Below are 21067 nucleotides of genomic sequence, written 5' to 3'. Positions count from 1 at the left end.
GGGAATACAAAGCAGTTAAACAGAGCTGCTGTGCTCAGCCAGCAGAGATATTTTGGAGACCCTGGGACTCCACCCTGGAACTCCAGTAGACTTGGGGTTTTCTACTGCATCAGGAAAGTCCCCACTCCTGTTTTGAACAACAGGCATCCAACAGGAGAGGTTGAGAGCAGTGGCACTGACAGTGAATCTAGTATGCCATATGCTCTGCACTTTCTCAGGACTGTTCCCATGTCCTCAAGTGAGCAATTAGTTGTGTTTATTGTTTCCGAGTCACTAACAAATCCATGACACAAGAATGAGTAACCTAGACTGAGCTCCTGATCCACTCACCCAGCAGCTAGATGCCAGATTTTTTCCAAGTGCTGTAGTATATGGGAAGGGAAAATGTACTTAGCCTAAGTAAAGCAGATTTTGAAAAAGGCAAGAGAAGTAAAATTTCTAAAAGTAAGTAATTGAACAATACAGTCCAAGTATATTTACAACATAAAAAGCAGGTAGTCAATTCATCAGTTTTCAGATTTTTGTAGCACAAACAATAATTAAGCTCCCAATATCTACTATTAGAGCTGACTGAGAAATTATTAAAACCACACAGTGTCCCACTGAACTGAATTAGACTTTCTTTGAGTTCAAAGGTCTGTTCTTGAGAATTAAGTTTTCAAGACTGAGGCATATAGATTTTCTTAGTTTCTAAATGTTTCCAGTTTCTCCTGTACTAATATTCACAACTTCTTTAGGGAAAAAAAAAAAAAAAAATTACTTGGGTCAACAGTGTTGTGTTTGTTGTTACATGATTATATATTTGAAGAGCTACAGCTACAGGATCATTACATCATTTTGACTGTACTGTCATAAATCTCATATCATTAAATTTCATCTGATTTTCGCTATATTCAACCTAACAGCTTTTATTTCTTTCAATTGCATAGGATACCTGGTGTGTATATATTTTAAGCGTTCATATAGCATTGTGCAAGTGAATAATAAAATTTAGCACCAGAGTGAGGGTTAGGGTTGGCAAACAAGGGGATGTGACTTCATGAGCTGAAGAAATATTTTCCAAGGGAGGAATTCGAGTTAAGACAGTGCACTGTGGAAGTTGTTGGATTTGGTTTTTGTTTGTTTGTTTTTCTAGAGATCAATGTTAAGGATAGGAAATTCAGTCTAAATTTTAATCTGAGGGCTAACTCAAACAATCAGTAGACAGAAGTTATTTAACTACAGTAGTGATTATGCTCCCAAGGAGCCTGCACACTCATAACAATATGACTGCCTTGGTCTTCAAGGCTTCTCTCAGTCTCGGACTGTCAGATATCCTCTGGATAGATTTGACTTAATATTAGGAAGAACACAATGGTTAGAGAAAAGATAGAAGGAAGAGCTCAGTCAGAGGCTAAGAAAGTAATTTTGGATTTCATAGAAGTGGCACTTGCTCATCCTCTTTTGCTTGACTGAGCTTGTAGTACTTGTACCAGAAGGAGACAGGAGTAACCCAGCAGTCCAGTCACTGCTAAATCAGCCATGGCCCCACACACCTGCTGAATTAAAGAAGATAAAATGAGTCCTCAAAAACATCAGTTTTCCTTTTATGCAAGAGCTCATCTGAACTGTGCAATTGTCCAAGACTTCTAGTCTGAGTTAAGCTCTAAAATGAGCCTTCACTGGAAGCACAGCTTGTGTCAGCCTCAGATATAATGGTTGCAGAAGGAACCTGTTTCACTTTAGCCCTTCAAGCATATCTGATCCCAGCATTTAATCTGTTTCTCAGACTCTGCCTCTTCAAATACATCTCTGTACAAGCCTCTAGTTTAATACTAGTCCTGTCCCACGTGTTAGCTCCAAAACCAAAAGAACAGACTGCTGATATAAAGATGTACCTGTCATAAATAAAGCTGTGGACATTTCAAAGTAAACTCTTCCCTTAACCCATTGGTCCCTAACCATATCCCTAACTAAATAAAAGATTGCAGGGCTCTTCTGTCAAGTGATACTGTTGGCTCAAACCCAAACTGCTTTGTGCTATCTTCTCCACAGATTGGTGTTTTGAATAGCTGCTTGGAGTGGTCCAGAGTCATTCCAACCCAGAGAGGGAGATAGTAATTAAAGAATATGGAACACCTGGGATCTACTTCTTGATTTCACTCTCTATTATATTTTTTCTTTCCCTTTTTTTTTAGCATAAAGCTATAGCCCATGTGATTGAAACATAACTTTGACTCTAATCTTAACCTGAACCATCAAAACTATACCATACTATATCAAAAAAGGAACCTCAACTTTGCAAAAAGCTCACAGAGACCTTTGGCAGCCAGGAATTACCCACATTTCTCAGCCTCTGCCCTCTTCCAGTGCAAAGACTAAGGAAAGACTAAGTCTATGGATAGGGTTAAGGTTCAGAAAATAGAAGCTGATGAACCCATTCTCATGAAGGGTCTCCAGCAATTACCTGTTAAGTGAACTGTAGTTCAAGACAGTCCCTTATCCAAAATATGTACTCGAGCTTAGCACTAGACTTGTCCAGCCTGCTAGTTCCCAAACTAAAGTGTGCTCATACAAAGAGATGCTTGTCCTTAACTACTGGGCTACTCCTAAAAATAAAAAAAAAACCCACAAAACAAAACACAAAACAAAAAAAAAAACCAAACAAACAAAAAAAACCCACCAAACAACAACAACAAAAACAACCTTGTGACAAATTCTCTTTGCATGTGGAAAAATTGCGAAATTATTACAGGAATCTGCATGCATATATGTTTATGTCTATTTTTGTGTGTATGAAAAATGTTTTGTTTCCTCTGTCAGAGGAAGGTGCTGTTTTCAATTACTTTCCCACTGAAAAGGGTTTAGACTGAAGAAAGTTAAAATAAAGTTAAGCCAAAATAACACATCTGTTTTGAAACAAATTCCTATTATCTCACTGTTTCTCACAGTTAGCAAAAGATGCTATACATCCCACTGCAAATAACTGGCATTACACTCTTTCCAGCCTAAGAGTACTGAGAAATATTAGACCCAAATTTGAAAAAGTTCTTAGGTACTACATGCCAACTAATTTCCTTTTCAGTGCATTTTTTAGGCATGCATTGACTGCATATAAATAACATATCAAAGCCCCTGGGTCAGACTGTATATGGGAGTCTGTGTCTAGGGTGAAATGCCAGCCTCTTCATCCCACATATCCACACACATGAACTGCTGTGGGGAGGGAGAAGATGGCCTTGCAGACTGGAAAGGAGCCCCAGGACTCCACAGCCAAGCTTACAAGCACTACCACTGGGGCTATGGGATGCTCCATGCCTTCTCCAAGTAGCTGCCATGGAATTGGTGCGTGCAACAGCAAGGCACATGTGGGGTCTGTTTTGGAAGGACATCTGGTTAGTACCTTTTGGAGCCTGAATCTGAGAAATAAAGAAAAGAACATGTGAAGATTTTTGTTTATCATTTTAAAATTGCAGGTGGCATCTGTTTAAAGCTAATTAGATGCTGAAAATTTTAAATGCTAGCATATAAGTATCAAACATTATGTTCACAGGCGTAGTAGAAATCCAGTTTGTCGCGTGGCTGTTGCCACAGAAATTGTGAGAAATCAGTGTCTGTGCATAGATAAATGTATGCGATGTACAGAAAAACCTTTTTTACTGTTATTAATTTCTGGTCAGTAGCTTGTTTTTTACTTGTTAATGAACCCAAAAAGATAAAATTCCTTGACTAGGGGCTCTAATGTAAATTAAGCAGACATTTGTTTTTAAAATCCAAAACATATAAAGAATATACGTTTATATGTTTCTGTATAGAACTTTCAACCAAGTTTTGAAAATGTAGTACGGCAAACATGTTTTATACCTATACACTATGGCAGAAATCCAATATTCATCCACTGTTCATATTGCAAGAAAATGAGATCATTAAGGTCAGAAAGAACAGCTGCTTTAATTATAACACCCTGATATATCATATCAAAGTTTTCATCATCTCACACAAACTCTAAGAACATACCCCAGGGATTCATTTCTATCATCTCACTTTTTCTGGGGAAGGAGACTACATAAGTGCATTCCAGAACACCGGCTGCTTCAAGTGGTGTGATGCTGTGTGAAATAATTCTACTCCAAGCTCAATAATGCTATGGCAACTATTATTAATCTAACTTTTACAGTCTTTATCCCTCTTTCTGTGGTGGCAGCAGTACGGGAAGATATTTTTGACAGCTGGGAAGCTGCCCTGAAGGGTTCACAGTCCCGCTGCCACACATCCCCACAGGCTGCTGCTCAGGAGCACTCGATACTCAAGGCTCCAGCTGGTGAGGCTGGTCTGTCTGAGGCACCCGAAGGTATCCCTTCTTTAAGGGAATGGCTGCTTTGTGTTTTAACAGATGCTATGCTTCTGGTAGCGGAGAGATTAGAGGGACCATTCAACATTGAATCAGTCATGGATCCTATTGATGTCAAGATTTCTGAAGCCATCATGAACATGCAAGAAAACAGCATGCAGGTGTCGGCAAAGGTACTGTGTGAGTCGCGCCTTCTCTGTTGCTGAATGTCACAAACAGGGGGAGAAACATCACCATTCTTCTGTCCAGACTTTAAGACAGATTGTCCAGACTACTAGAAATTGCTTTTGCTTGTCTGACAGTTCACCTGACTGCCTTTGAATCCTTCATCTAGTTAAATGAACCCAAAGTTTTCAAAAAGGAGTGGCAGAGAAAAAGGTACTATTCAGTAAACTACAAAGTAATAGTTGTAAGAGATCTAAGGAAACCAGAAGGTGCTGAAACTTAGTGGTAACCCTGTAAGCAATATCCTGCAAAGTACATTTGATAACTTCTGCTCGTGTCTCATCTGTGATTCTCTATATTAAGTTTCAAACACATTTTGATCTGTCTAGGTCAGACTGAAGTACAATGTGTTTGAGGTGAATACACAAAATGTTCCATTTAACCTCCTTTAATAGCCACTCAAGGGAAATATCATTACGTTGGCCAGCCTCTGATTATCAGACCACAGTTTGATAGAGTTTTGTCTGGATGCTGACACGAAAATAAACAGAGTTAATGATGCCAGCTTCCTCCTTTCCATTTTTAGTGTGTGTGTGTATACAGAGATCACCACCACCTCTGAACCTCACATTAATAAGATCCTTCAAATTCAGTAGCAGGTGCTTTTGAGCCAATAGTCAACAGTTAATGGCTTTTCCTTAATATTCATCAGTCCACTGTGGGTCAAAATCTGAAGACAAAAGTTTGCCAGGTTTTCTGCATTAGGAGTTTCTAGCTTCCATTGATCTCCCAGAAGTCAGTTGGGTTCTGGTTAGACTGATGTCAGAGCCAGTGAACTTCCATTGCTTGGAAGGAAGCTGCCGTAGCTGGAAAAAATTTGAGGACAAAAAGGCAGGAGGCTAAGGTTAATATTCTTCCTGCCAACCCAAAATTAGATGCTTTTTATGGCCACATTGCTGCAGGTTGCTAAGGATTTCCTTCAAGGTGCTTTTCATTTTCAACCTGCAGAAGTTACTCAGATTTTAAAAGCAGTCTGCATCCTGCGCAATGAGACTTTGTTCTGGCAGTATTCATCAAGGCATTTGTTTAACAGCCAAGTTCTCTGAAATATTTTGGGAATTAAAGGCTAGCCTCAGCAAATTCACCCTTACCTCAAAAAAAGAAACAAAAAATATTTTCACTGAAAACTCACCCAAGGCTCAGGTGCGTTTCTTCTTCCTTTTTACATGTTCAGTTCTCACAGTTTTTCCATTAGTCTGGAAACTGCATCCCCTACCAGAGTCCAATGACATAATCTTGGCACAGACACATCTCACAGTGCACTTGTAGCAGAGCAGACTGTTTCTCCTGTCCCTCAATAACTCTTTATTTGCTGTAAAGATTAATAAATCACAGTGATTCCATTTGCAATGTAAAGTTTTTCTTCTAAGAGAAACCTTAGCCAATAATTTTTTAAATTTTGTTAAACAGAAACCAAATCATTTTAGTGAATTTTTTTTTATTATATTTTCATAGATAACAGAACTGTCTCTCCTTGGAGGTCTTTGTATACTTCTGTGTACACCAGTATTCTCCCAAAATGTGATTTTCTTGTTTTCCTAGGTGATACCTATCTTTTTTTCCGGCCCTAACACATGGAAATGCTTTATTGTGACAGAAAAGTATAAGAAGGCAAAGACTTGGGGTTTAGTGCTGTGTTCTCCTTTGTCATGTTGAATCTGTAGAGATGATATATGAGCAGACTTTGAATCAGTCATCTGTCATCTAATTTTTCCCCCTTATACATACTGACCACTTAGAGCTTCAGTGAAAATGACAGAAACCTTGTCGGATGTAATGGGGTGCATGGAATGCAATTGCAGACCTAATGTAGGAGAAAAGCCACACTTGTCAATTATTCTGAGATGCCATTCAGAAAGCTTCGGGCAGGGTGCTGAAATCACACCATTTTATTTTTCTTCAAACAATTTTCTATCTTGCATTTGACTGTATCCACTGAAAATGTGGTGACTAGGAATCATCGCTATTTTTCCACAAGTCAGTCAGTGCGTTTTTACAATGGGAAAATGATGATGCACTGATACTATTATGCCTGCAACACCCACGTACACATAGATTATTCTTCACCACTGACATACAGCTTTTTCTACCTAAAAATCTGGCTGATATGTGGGAGGAGGCTTTATGCTGCATTCAGTGGAATTTTGGGCTATTTTGCGTAATGTTTTTTCTCTTTTAAAAGGAATGAAACAAATGAAAATGAACAGTTTCTTCCTCAAACACCTCTCACTAATTTCATCCACTTTGCAGGCAGAAGACCCAGAGTTCATTTAATCCAAAATCCACCCCTCTCCTGTTTCCAATGTTTATAAACAATTGCCCTATTCCAGAAGTCATTCACATTAAATTACACTATCAATTTGTCTTTGTATTACAAAATGATGTTTTGTATTATAATAGCTGCAATTATATATTGAAATTATCTGAGAAAAATAGAAGTATGTTTGAAATAACACATTGACTGTACATTACTGTGCATATGGAGGCAAAATTAAGTGGGTGACAATGTAAGCTTTCCAACATTAAAAGTGTGTAAAAATAAGTAAGAATGTTATATCTTATGTGAATGAAGAAGTCTTTAATTTTAGACATCAGCAGAAAAATACATCATGAACTTCCTAAGTCTCCATTTTTATGGTTTGCCCCTCCATCCTTCACTTGATGTAGCACAGAAGGTTTTGTCCAATATCTTTTTTCCTATAAATATGCATGTCCTATTCAGCACTATTCTTCTGACGAATAGTCTTCATGGTTACGATCATACTAATAAATAAAAGGGGGACAAGGACCAGTGCCTGATCTTGAGGCCAAAGTATCACAGTCCGATTCATTTCTATACTGCTGAGACATACCTTCTGTGGAGCTATTTCATTCTGCAAAGAGAAAGTTGGAGCAGTCCAAGAAAAAGCCTATGAGTTAACAATTAATCAGTGCCAAAAGTCAGGGCTTATTGCTCAAGTTCACGCCTTGTCTTTCATTTCCTCAGAAGACACAAACCCTCTGTCTTCTTCTCTTGATGGGTGCACATCAATATCACAACAGAGAATTATAGAGGTGCCACATGTACCTCTTCTATCTTCGTACTTCCAACCAAGGACGTACAGACTCAGCCACATCCCAGTACCTGTCAATGCATAAAATGGAGCATCTCTTCCTGGGCCATTAATTGATCTTGTTTGTCTGTTGATCGTGGTTGATTGTTTTAGCACAGTTCACATTAACTAGGTACTAGTGTTATGTGAAGATCCTCCAATTCATCCTGAGGCTGAAATCTTTTTCTGTTTTCTTGATATTTCTCTGCAGTCTGTATTCAGTGCTGGCTATATAGAGAGTCTAGGCTTCATAAGCTGCTCACCTTGTGTGGCTGTCTTGTCCCTGAATGCCAGCCACATAATCTCCTTATTTTGCCTCAGCAAAAGTCCCACTTCTGACAGCTGCAAAATCTGGAGATGCTTTTCAAAAAGGAGAAATGGTCTAGAAAATCAGACCCAACGACTTTCTGCTAGAGGAATCTATGTGCTCTGAATCAGACACAACTTTCCCTTCTCAAAAAAAAATAGGCAAGGACTGAAGATCATCAAAACCGGTTTCCATAGCTTCATCATCTAACACCTGCAGCCATTCCGACAGAGTATCTTCTGCAAACCAAACCACACAGAATGCAAAAACAGTCAGTCTGGGATGTCTGAGATGCCTCACAAGACATCAGCGCTTTTCAAGAGTAGGCATTTCTATCTGGTGCTATCCAGACTTCAGTGGTGTTCCCTGAAGGTTGTCCCTGGTAAAAGTCAGGTATCAATAGATTTACCTTGGATTTATCCTAATAATGTCTCAGGCATGCTATGTTCATTATTGAAATCTCTTTGTTATTCATCAGTGACACTTCTTTGTTTCATGTTTTGGGGGTTTTTTTGTTACTTTTCATGATGAGAACAATCAGCCCTCGGAATAATCTGCCCTGGGAAGTGGTAGATTCCCAACCCTGGACACTTTTAAGATTCAGCTGCACAGGTCCACCTTGTCTAGACTGTGCTTTTGCCAAGAAAGATTGGACAAGTTGATCCTTGTGGTCCCTTCCAAGCTGGTATTCTATGATTCTATGATTCTGTGACTTGAACATTATAGTGCCAAACTCAATGCTCAGCAACTTGGTTATTTCTCAGGTAAAAGTTTCATATTCTGTATATTGTTTCCCATGGCTCAGTTCATACCCAAGACATTTACCATTCTTATTCTCATTCTCTCTGAGGTAATTCAGGGAGCAATATTCAAAGAGTCATAACATATAATGGCTCATTTCATTCTTGGCCAAAACAAATGTGGTTTGGGGGCCTTCACAGTCTTTCCATAAGGCTGTCAGTACCATTACCTTTGATTCCGGCTTCAAGTCAAAGAATAAATCTTACATCTGCTCCATTCCATTTATATGAATGTTTACTAGTTGACATCTGCAGAGATTGCTCGTTCACAAGAAGTGGGGGAAAACTCAAAAAAACCAGCAGAAAATATGTTATAACATCCATTTTTCTTCAAAACAGAGAAAAATCCTAATCTGGTTGCATCAGGATAATTGTGCCATCATTGTTACTCAAAGCACAACACCCTGGACTATTTTCTGCATTTTAAACAGTCTGGTTCTATATAGACATGTTTGGCTCGTCTAAGTGTCATTTGGCTGCCATGTCAAGATTTTTCCACTTTCATAAAGGCTATCCCATAACTGAGCATCCCCATAGTAAGTCTTAAATCTACTTTTGTCTGAGTTGATGGATGTGCCATTTTAACCTATAGATATATATTCCTTTTAGGCAATTACTTCAGCTAAGAGAATGAATGAGCTCCATGACATAGAGGACTACCACTGCATTATTTATAAGGAGGAAATCTTCATAAAACTACATCCAAGGTTCTTCTTAAAATAGCCCGAGTTTCATATTAACAAAACCTCTTCATTTATCTGTGTTCTTTCAAGAGTCTTGTGCAGAAAAAAATATAATAGCATTTCAGGAAAAAATCAATGCTATTCTATCTGAAGATAAGAGAGTCAATGGAGCAGAGTCATAGAGACACTCAATAGAAAACATTCAGCACTGGCACATGTCTAAATAACAGTATGACTCTAGGCTACACAAAGAACAAACTCTATCTGCTGGGATTCAAAACTTTGAGTTCTCCTGGGAAAAGGACTCTTATTTTACAGTATCTACTTCTTACTCCTGAAGTAGACACCTTCATTTAGTCAGCTCGATAGATGTAATTCTTCACTGGCTCTGTTGACTTGGTCTCATGGCTTGGTACATATCCCTGACCAGAGAGAGCTGATGCTCTTCATGACATCCTAGGATATCCCATTTGAGGTTTAGCTGTAGTTCAATGGGGAATAGTCTTGTGTTTAGACAGTCTTAACAGATGTCTCAGACATCCTAGGACATCACAAACTATTGTAGATGCTGATGTGAGAGCAGCTGAAGGGAGCTTTTTATCACTGTCTAAAATGGAAGCATAGATGTTTAACTTAAATATAGACATCTACATGTACACACATAAATTTAGGTGAATTATTTTCAAATGGAATTCCTTCTCTAAATTCAGATGAAACAGCCTACACCAATTATATATAAAAGGCATTTTTTTAGGGAGAGGGAATTTATGCTGCCCATTCACAGCATGCATAATGAAAAACTTGAATATTTTTCTAGAAATTGCTCAGTATCTCCGAGTAGCTTTGTGAAGAAAGGATTTCATGTACTTTTTCTTAGGAAGCATTTGTTAATTTCAGGTATGAGCTTTACATTTTCTGTTCTGTTAGGTAATACCTGGATGCAAATTAGAAAATGTCTCTTTTGCTCTCAAAATTTAGTTATTTAATGCTATATTCTTACTACATTTGTGCCAGGTCATTTAAGAAGTAAATTATTTCTTCTTCTATGACATAAAAATCACTATCTAATTTCCATCTCTGTTATTGTCTGGCTGCACATAAATTTGTTCATATAAGACTACTGACTACAACTATTTGCTTGAAGGTAAATGCCACAAAGTATATGTTAGGGTTTTTTGGTATGTCATAAGAAAAAAGAAATATGAATTATGTAGACGTGCAGTTACTCCACATGGTCATATAAGTAGCCTCACAGGCACACAATGTGAAATTGAAGATGAAGATTTAGTGCCCTCAATTTCCTTTCCCCTGAGACCTAAGTTACATGTTTTGGATAATTGCCACTTGTCTTTGTAAGCAAATACCTGATGACTGACTTGACTAAGTGGGATTTCATAGATATCTAAATAAACAGTTATGTTTGCTCTGCATAACATCTTCAGTCAGAATAAGTATGACTAAACTTTTCTAAGTATAACCAAAGTCCCAAACATATATGTTTGTGTGCTTGCTTAGCTGAAATTGAGGAAATTTTCCATGCAGTTAGAATCTTTTCTTCTTAGTAGCTAGCACACTCTTTGTTTTGGATTTAGTTTGAGAATAATAAGATAGCACCATGGGATAGAGTTAATGTTTTTCTTCCAGTAGCTTTCCAGTGTTTGAGATCTGGTACAAAAGGAATGTAAGAACTCACTGATATCTTGGCTGTTGTCAGGGAAACCAAGGACAGGTAAAAATTGGTGAGAGTGGGGGCACAGACAGGACAGCATGTTGATTGGCATCTAGGCAGATCAATGAAGTATTCCATACCATAAACATCACACTCCATGTATAAGTGGGAAGTTGCTTTTTTTCCTCTTCCAGCTCCCTTGACTTCCCTATGCCTGCTATGATCTCCATGTTTTACTGGAATCACTGTGCTTGCAGTGTCCATGCTCTGACACTCATTACTGGGAGCATGTGTTCCAGCAGCTAGGTATTGCTTTGTGTGCTTTGTGTCACTTTACTGGTGTTAGTTAAATCTGTTTTTATTTCAACCCACAAGCCTTTCCTCTTTCTCACTTCAGAGCAGCTGTTTACTGTTTAGCCACCACTCAGGGTTAAACAGTAACAACCTAGCCCTTTGAAATGTACAGTATCATACACAATCATGTATATATCCTGAACATTAATCTCAGTCAAATTTTCTTCATGGAGGAAAAACAAGATTCTTTCCTGCTGAAAAATTTAGAACTTTACAAGCTAAAATCATATTTCCTGGTTGATTAAATGAATTTATTGTCCAATAGTCCTCATAACTAAGGAGGGTAGAAACTATTAAAAAAATCTCATGGATACTCTCAAGCCAGACTAAGCAGTATTCTCATAAATTAAAAATCTCAATGGACATGCAACAGCTGACTTGTTGGACTTTGAGCCAAAACAAACCTGATGATTGGACATAAATTTACTATGAATCAGTTTCTTTCCACAAATTTTGAATCATTTGGGCCCTCAAAATTAACATCGGGAAATCTAAGAGCCAAATATGGTGTATCCTGAAACAACAAAAGTCATGCCATCCATTGCAACTTCAGGATGGACCACTGAAGGCAGAAAATCTAAGTCTAAAAGTGAAACAAGAGTCTTTTTGATCACTGGCTCACAACATAACTTTGTGAGCTTGTTATCCTGTTTACCACACAAAAAGGAGTAATCTGATCCTACAAACAAAACACAGCACCTGCATAGGAGTTTTTACCTCCACAAAGCTCATTCAGACAGATAGTTTATGTCTGTCATTAGGGTTTTGTGAAAAATATCTTACAAGAAATTCTGACATACATTTTTTTTTTCTTCTGAATGGAGGCAAAATATTGAATCAGCCAAAATGCAATGGTCACAAAAAAAAAATTATTTCAGAACTGAAAATGTTGGTGTGAATGTAAACGCTAGGATCCCACTACATCAGAACATTTTAAAAAAATTAACTCTCTGAATATTCTACCTCCTTTCAGCCAAGCAACTTTCATGAGAGTTCCTCTGGGATATGACTTGATATTCAATAGTCAAAAGTGTCCATGTCCTTCAATATCCACAAGATATATGCTACTGAAACTTTTTTCCAAGTGAAAGTATATGAAGAATTTCATAACCTCAAACATTATCTTTTATACCTAATAAACAAACACACTAGCAGAAAATAATTCTCACTATTGCCCACTCAATATACCTCACCTCTCTTCTGGGGAGAAATTGGTATGAATAAGAAAGTTATCCAGTTATAAGACCATTTCATCACTGACCTTTTCTCTGAGACTACAAACAAAATTACAAGGTAGACACAGCTGTGGGTAGGGATTATGAATGAGCTGTGGTTCTGAGTAAATACCGCATTTTAACAAAAACTAAAACAATCAGCTAAATCCTGACACAAAGCACTTCCTTTTGTTCATTTCTCTTCCTAGAAAGACAGCAACAAAAATACTTTCAGATGTTAACTTCTTATAATAATCACCTTGTTGTTTATTTTGTTAAGGTTCCAATATGTTTTTATGCCTTCTCTGAGTAATTAATAATGCTTGTGAACTTGAGTTTTAATGAAGAGCAAGTACTCAATTCACTTTTATCAAAGTATCAGTCAAAGCTGGTTTCAAATATATGAAAGAGAGAATAAAGAAGCTATAAAATAACAAGTGTCTTTTTTTTTTTTTTCTTTTTTTTTCTTTTTTTTTTAAATGATATTCATGTAACCTACAATGTGTTTTTCAGGTTTTCCAAGGATGTGGCCAACCTAAACCAGCACCTGCCCTGAGATCTTCCCGTTCTGTCCCTGAAAACTTTAATACCAGATTTAGACCATATAACCCAGAGGAGCGACCTACAACTGCTGCTGGCACAAGCTTGGATAGGCTGGTAAGGCAAAATAAATTCCATTTTCAAATAAGTGGAAATGGCTTGAAGATAGAGTAGAAGAGTAGTAAACTCCTGACAATTTATTTTTAATAATTTCATAAGCACTCTATATAGTTTCTATTCCAGATGTTCCAGCATTCAGTGTATATTTTTTTCTCCATTGGACATAGTACAGAATTGCATTGTAGGAGAACAATATTACTCAGTTTTTGTGTATTTGAAATGCTGGAAGAGAACAAGCTCTTTCCTGGAGGCCAAAAAACTGACGAGCCATAGCAGGTACTTTGCAGTATAAATTCTCTTTGAAAAGTGATCTGCAGCAACATTTCATATTTTTTTTATTTTATTAAAAATGGTTTTTGTGTATTAAAGCAATTTTTAGCAGTTAGCTCTTTAACATACCCACTTGCAAAGGCACATTGATTTGTTACACTTCTTTACTTAATTATAAAATTACCACTACTTTATTTCCATCCGTCTCAAAAATTGACTTTTATCAACTAAAATTTCAGCGATCATTAAACTTATTTTATTTATTCAGTCATTTTGAAAACAAGACGTTAACATAAGCTTATTTTCTTTACTACCAGTCATTGGATTCACATTTCAGACTTTGATGCTCCTGCTATTTATACATCTATAGATTTACAGTGGGCTGATTATTATAACTGATAATACTGTCTCAGCAATCATCTCGAGGTAAAACTGATGAGCAAAATTAAAGAGTTGTAGAGCGTCATAATCAAAACAGACCATATTGCATACCTTGCCCTTGTCAAGTTTACTGCTGAGCACTTGAACAACATTGATCTGTCTGGCAGAAGAGAGTCGTGCTCAGGGCTGCAGCAAGAGTGAGGGGTGAGTAGCACCCAGCTGGAAACATCCACCGTTAGCTGGTGGTACAAGATTTCAGTGAGCTGAACCCCTGCTGGGTACCAGACAGGTGCTGGCTGCACTAGGGTGCCAAAATGTCTTGCTATGGTTTTGATGACAAACCTAGGCTGTCTAGAGGTTTCTCCAATACACATCCTAAATTGCTGAGCAGAAATCCAAGTATACTAATTCAGGTAAGGACCTGGGTATCTCTTTGATACCATCATTCAGAAGATTCCTTTGATGATCACAGTAGTCTTCCACAGTTTCAGGTGCTTCCAGTGGTCTCTGTCTACTCTGTGTTCTGTCAATCTACTGTAGACTGTCAATCTTCATGGCAGTTCAACTGGAAAATAGCAAGGCATTTCTAGTTAAGACATGAGATTACCCTGCAGCAAAAGGCAGCATTTGTTAGTTCTCTGCTCTCCTGGAAATAGTATAGCCTGATTATCCAAAAGGAGAAGTAGAAAAGAAGATGTCTACCTACACTGTAGACTTAGGTCTTTCTAATACAGCAGATTCATAATGCAGTGTAGCATCTTGGGCTAAAAATCTGGCTGGTAATGCTCAATTCGTATTTTAATTTTACTCTTTTGCTTTAGATTCAAAGAACCAGCTCTTGTGTATCACTCAGTGCAGAGTCCTGGATCTTAATCTAGGATTGGCCAAGGTGAAGTCAAAGGTCATCAAAGCCTGTAGGTTTCAGTCATGCTCCCTCAAAGTTAAAGGTTGCTCACAGACGAAGTGGGAGGAAGAGGGAAAAAAAAAAAGACTGGTAGCATAGTTCAGCTTGGATTGCTCTTATGTTGTAAGAACAGTTCAAGCATTTTTTGAAAAGACAGGCAGATTTAAGGGACATTTCATATTGACATAAGGAGAATACTTCTAAACAGATTAATGCCTTTTTTAAACTACAAACTTCCAAAATACTGAGCAGCATCCTGAATAAAACAGAGGTGTGTCATATGCTTCTGGCCTTTAAAGTCCATAGCTAATGAAAATTGCCAATGTAGATCATCCTTTATAACTCATAATAGTTTATAGACTTTTGAAAGGAAACTTGTCTCCATATGATTTAGCTAAGTGTGTTCACACATTTTTTTTCAGAACAAGGAGTTTGGCATTGGTGCTGTTGCTTTAAAAGGTGTTAAAGCCAAATAAATAATTGTTTTTCCTGCCAGTGATATTTAAAGTAATAACTATTTGTGGCCTGTTAGTGATGCGTGTTGGTATCAAATCCATTTCCAAATGGCAGTGACGCATGTGTTATCTCCTTTTGAGTTGAGATCAATAATCCCTTGAGTTGAAGGTGACCACTGACCTCAGCTGGAACAAGGAAAAGCTGTTTATGTGGATTAGAGCAGAAGGCCTTGTTTCTGAGCTGTAATCCCTTACCAGCACTTGGGAAAGGTCACTGCCTGCATCTCGCACCAATGTGGATAATTTTATCCAGAAGGATGTCAGTGCTGCACTTCTACCTTGTAGGAACATCATTCAACATGCCTACATTAGTTCCTTAGCATTCAATGTGCTGAATCATTCCCTGAATCACGTATCTCTCCTCATTAATGACAGACAGAGCCAGGAGGACCAGCCTCAGTTCGATCCTCCTAACCCTTGTGTTGCTGACAGGACATAAGGAGAATCCCACTCACAGCAGTTTTCCAGTCTGAACAATGATCATTTTCTAATGCTTGCTTAATGCAAACGTACAGCAGTATTAGTATTTTGATAGTATTGCCAAATAGGTAAAGCCCCTTTTGATTATTACAGATATAAGAAACAAAACTTTCCTTGCAAGTCAGCTTCAGTCTTACATTAGTGCTTTTAGAAGTCTGTTTCTTGAATTTGTATTCACAAAACTCTGTCAGACCACTTAACTCTAAACTGCCATCACAAAGTCCAAGCATGCAGCTATGTAAACCTCGAAAGAAGTGACAGACAATTCTGCTTTCATCTGTCTTTGACAGTACTTCCTCAGAAGAGACGAAGTTTAGAAAATATTTCCTCTGCATCTGAATCTTATACAAACATGTAGCATCCCTGAACCTTTTTTTTCTATTCCTGCTCATATTCCCATTTATAAACTTAATTCAGTTGAGCATATTTTATCAGGTAGGTTGCACAAAGCAGCCCTCATAAGAAGTCTACACTGAAATCACCAGATACCAAATCCATCTGAGAAACATTTCCTTCATCCTAGCCTGAACTTGTGTGGTTAATCCAGCTATTCCATTTCAAGAGAAGAGAAAGCAGTTTCCCTGTGTTATTGTCATGTATGTAACCAGTAAAGCTTAGTAAATAGGGAATAGATCAAAAGAAATTGTGACAAATGTGAAAAAAAAAAAATCCCACAAAAGCAGTGCTCTAACTGTTTTAAAATGCAACAGATATTTTAGGAAGCCATGTAGAGTCTGAGAGTTGTCTAAGTACGGATCTAAAGCACCATCTGAGACATCCCAGAGTATCTGAAATATGGGATCGGTAGATGTGTCACAGGACTAGAGGAGAGCAATATACCTCTGGAGCAGCAGTGGTGAGCTGGGTAGAATATGTTGCAGCATCTCAAGCAATTCAAGATACCTATGCCTGGGCAATTGAACACATCTTTACAGGATAGGGCATAAAAGTTGGACTCTTTCTGAAGTCAATGGAGAGAGACACACATATTTGGAGAATGATTCACCCCATCTGTCATAGACACCTCTCACAGATTGGGAAACAAAAAGGCCAGCTGAGATATCCGTATGTAGATATGCAGCACTGAGATGTCTTGGAGTATCCAAGACATCTAACTGAGCTGGCAGATAGGACAAAAATTTGGGATGCTCATGCCCTCCTGGGCTGGCAGTTGAAGGCCATGTAGAACACCCTAGAGGATGCTCACTATGTGGCATCCCAGTGGGAGAACAAAACTAAGCCCCAACTGTTCTCTACAGGTCCCTCTGGGTGGAATTTGGCTACATAAACATAGTCACCTAACATTATTTGAGATGCCTATGGTCTTCAGAATGTCCAAATGTGAAAACAAAGTCACAGGAGACCTGGCTGGAAGTAACAGAGAATACCTCAGAGCTACTATATTCACTTGCTATACCTCTATTTAGGTAACTGAATTCCACCCTATTTCTCTACTGACTGTAACAGAAGTAAAAATGAGGACTTTTCTGAAACAATATAGAGATCCGTAGTGTAGATACCTATAACTAGCTGTCTAGATTTTATGTTTAGATGACTGTAGCTTTTACTGTCAACAGAGAGAAATAAAGGTCTTTGCTCAGTTGTCCAAATATAGGTTTAGGCAACTGAACTGAGATGAAATATTTCTGAAGTACAATTCATCTTATCCTAAAATACATGTTTAAACAGCTCAGAGAAATCATTCCATATCCCTCTCCTACAAAGTGTCAAAAAGTGACAGCTTTGGTCTAGGCATCTAGCAGTTACACCTGAAGTTCAGTAAGACAAATACTGTCAGAAATTAAATCATTTTAACCACTCAGCACAGCTGCTTCTGTAGAGTATGATCTAAAATTTCTCATTTAAAATCAACTGCTCATAAAGACTCATTATCTTCTCTGTAGTTGCCTGTTTGGTATAACCTGTGGTTTGTTTTGTTTTGTTTTGTTTTTCTGTTCCTTGAATGTTTCCCTCTTGCTTCCCAGAGGACTATCTGGAGGACAATGCAACATGGTGTAAGCTTTGGTATTCTTATTCTTCACCTTCATTCCCATTTGTCTTTGTACAATGCTGGGCAAAACACTTCTTTAAGTTTCATCTTCACCATCTTTACTTTGTGTGTGTCTTGTAGGCTAAAATGCTAGCAGTTCTTTCTGTAATTTTGCTTTCAGCTGATTTAATTCTGCCAAGTACCCAGAGCTGCTGGTTCCTTCGAGTATTTTTCTCCCACTTCAAGGACAATGCCTCACCTTTAGAAAGGATAATCTGTATTCCCTCAGTGAGCTAACAGCTGGCATGAGTGTTCCCCTGGTCTCAGACCTCACATATGCATATGCAGCAATGCAGACACTGTGGTGGCATCCAGTTCTGAGTCCTCTGCCTTGAGCTAGCACTGAAGAAATGAAAAAAGCTCCCAGACCTTCCTGGGCTCTCTCCCTAGAATTGTCCCTGTGTTGCTGTCTGATCTAGGGCAAACCACTGAGCTTCTCTGTGGGAGCTTGATAAAGTTGATTCTCTTACGCTTTCCAGATTCATAAGTTTTTGTGAATGTCAGAGTTGCCTGGTTTCAGACAGAAGGCCTCCTCAGCAGGGTTCAGCACAGCCCAAGGAGAAGGCAGGAGCACAGCACCATGCAGACATGCATCATCTCACTTATGAAGTAGCTCAAAGCATTTAGCTTGGATTATTATGCCCTGCTTCTTAGCAGGGCTAGTTAGTCTACAGAGAGTACCATGCTGATATAGCCCCACTACCTCCTGCATTTGAGCTGCCTCAAGTACCTCTGTACCCACCGCACCACCGTACGGCACAGCACTACCTTAATTGAGCTGGAATTTCTCTTGAGAACATACTGCAGCCTGACCTGGCTGGACGTGCATAAAATAACTCCACATTTTCTTTCAGGAGGACACGGAAGCCTTCTTGACTTTCCACAAGGGAGCTGATGCACTATTAACCATATAATACATAATGTACATGCATACTATGGAGATAGGCAACTGAGAAATTTGCCATGGCATTTTGTGAGTGATTTACATTCAAGTACAGTGTAGTGGCTGCATAGATAAGTAGATGAACATGCACCCCGTCTGAAAAGGAAACCTTTCATGCTCTTTACCCTAGGGAAGGGGGTATATTGTGTGACACTTTTTAGGAAAAATGTTCTTTTGTCTTCCCTCCCACTTTCCTTTAAATAAAAGGAAATAAAGTCTAAATTTCCATGAGCAAAAGACCCTGAAACATTTTGTTTTCAGGAATAAAATGAGGTGTATTTTAAGTGTTCATTCAGTCACTTTTTTTTTTTAATTCCATTGTGTAATGATTTTTGTTACAATACAAAAATGCAATAATAACCTAACAAATCTGTTGCAAACAATTCCTTCCCAGTCTCTGAAACTACATGAAGTAAAAAATATTATTAAAAAAAAAAAAAATCTGCTTTGCATTTTAGCTATAAAAGTCTGAAATTAGTCGGACAGTATACTATGAAGACATCGATCTGCATTGCCCAGGGAATCCTCTGGGACACTCTTGAAAATGAAGTTCGTAGTTTAGTTTTGTTAAAATCCATTTAGTCCAAAGTCTAGAAATGTTAGATATATGTAGTGATAGTGCAGTTTTCCTGAGGTAGGATATTTATTCTCAACATTTTATTTCTCAAGAGGCCCTAGAATAAAATCCAGTAGGTATAAATCTTAGAGGGTTCAAAATGCTGAGATTAATTTTTCAAATGCCTTCTGCATACAGAGGCCATAGGGGAAGATACAAACAGCGAGCCTGTAAAAGGCTTCATAGCTCAGGATGTTTTTGTCACACTCCTAAGAGTGCAAGTGACAGGCTCTTGCAGGTGTTTTAGGAGCCCAGTGAGCCCACAGGCTGCTCCCCTGACAACCCTTAGATGCTGTGCTGTTGGACGTGCCATGTCCCCCTGTGTGATGTTAATCCACAGGTAGCTCCTCTAAAGCATTGGGTGTACAGCTCCTCCAGTTTTAGGTTTTGTGTGTTTAAACAGAGTCCTGTTTCTTATTAGCTGTCTGTATACAATGTGCACAATGAATAAATGTGTTTTGCAACATTTGTCGTGATCTTTTGGTGTCAGATTTAGGATTTGAATGGTTTTCCAAAAATAGGTGTTTGCTTAGTGTCGGGTTTTGTTTATTCTCCGTTTCTGCATCACAGTAATATCTAAGTAAGTTTAAGTCTCTGCGATCACTTTGTCCCTCATGGTTAATACCAGTTTCAGGTGGCAAAGGCAGATGAATGATGGTGGCTGTCAGAACTCTCCTGGGACACCTGCCAGAATCCTGTTTTTAAGAACAGCGATATTATTCCATCCCCCAGCTGAATGGTTCTGCATGCTGCTATACCTGATGCATTGCATTCCTAGCGCGCGTGAGGCGGTTACTAAGAAAGAGCTTTGTTACGGTGGTTGCCTCTGTCTGCAGGTGGAATGAGTCTGCCTGCTGTTTGGACCCTGCTTAGTATGAGCAAGGAAAGACCGTCTTCCAACAGTAAGAGGAAAGATAGATCTCTGCCTTAATTAGTTGTCAAAAGAAATGCACAGTCTTGATTACCACATCGTGTCTGCCTTGCCTGAAGAGTGATGTGTTGCCTGTCTCATTGAACACAGTGCCTGCTTGAACGTCTTCTAAAAATGTACTTGTTAGTACTAGTTGAACTTCCTTTACCTGAAGGGTGTGAAGACCCACTGAGAGTCATCATCTCATTTCCAGGAACATCTTAGGTATATGAACAGTCTTATGTATCCTTGTTAGAGAAGTGAGGAATACAAAACCTGTAGGCAAAAGCCACTCCTGATTTCTAGACTTGCCTGCAGACAGTAAGATGAAGAATTGGCATAGTGATGGGTCCTCAGTTGTATATTGAGAAATTATGCGAGTCCTGAGCTTGGCAATTAGGGTAAAGAAAGGCAAGATATATAGGCTACATATACTCATTTAGAGATGACAAGAATCTGAATTACCCTCTGAATTACCCATTTCTCCCCACTGAGTATGAAGAGAATCTGGATGATTAGGTCAGACATCCAATTTGTAAATATCTAAATGTAATCATAATGCTAGGCTTTAGAGTTAGGCTCTATGAATCAAGGTCACATAAGGGAGATTTTGGTCTATAAAATACATTGATAGATAGTTCCAATCATACTTCTAATCATACAC

At 38.4% G+C, this 21067-nt stretch overlaps 1 protein-coding gene across 1 annotated transcript in view; it reads left to right on the top strand.

The window, feature by feature from the left end:
- The window catches only part of GPC6 (glypican 6), a gene marked incomplete at its 3' end in the record, with an annotated part of 768346 nt that overhangs the window by 692066 nt on the left and 55213 nt on the right, over positions 1-21067 (top strand). The window contains exons 5-7 of the mRNA XM_080347732.1: positions 4373-4503; positions 13188-13331; positions 17870-17899. Coding sequence (XP_080203858.1) covers positions 4373-4503; positions 13188-13331; positions 17870-17899 — 305 coding nt within the window. The remainder of the gene's footprint in view (positions 1-4372; positions 4504-13187; positions 13332-17869; positions 17900-21067) is intronic.

This window comes from Nesoenas mayeri (assembly GCF_963082525.1).
Source record: "Nesoenas mayeri genome assembly, chromosome: 1".
In the NCBI taxonomy this organism is placed as follows: domain Eukaryota; kingdom Metazoa; phylum Chordata; class Aves; order Columbiformes; family Columbidae; genus Nesoenas; species Nesoenas mayeri.
This window is presented reverse-complemented; position numbering and strand designations above follow the sequence as displayed.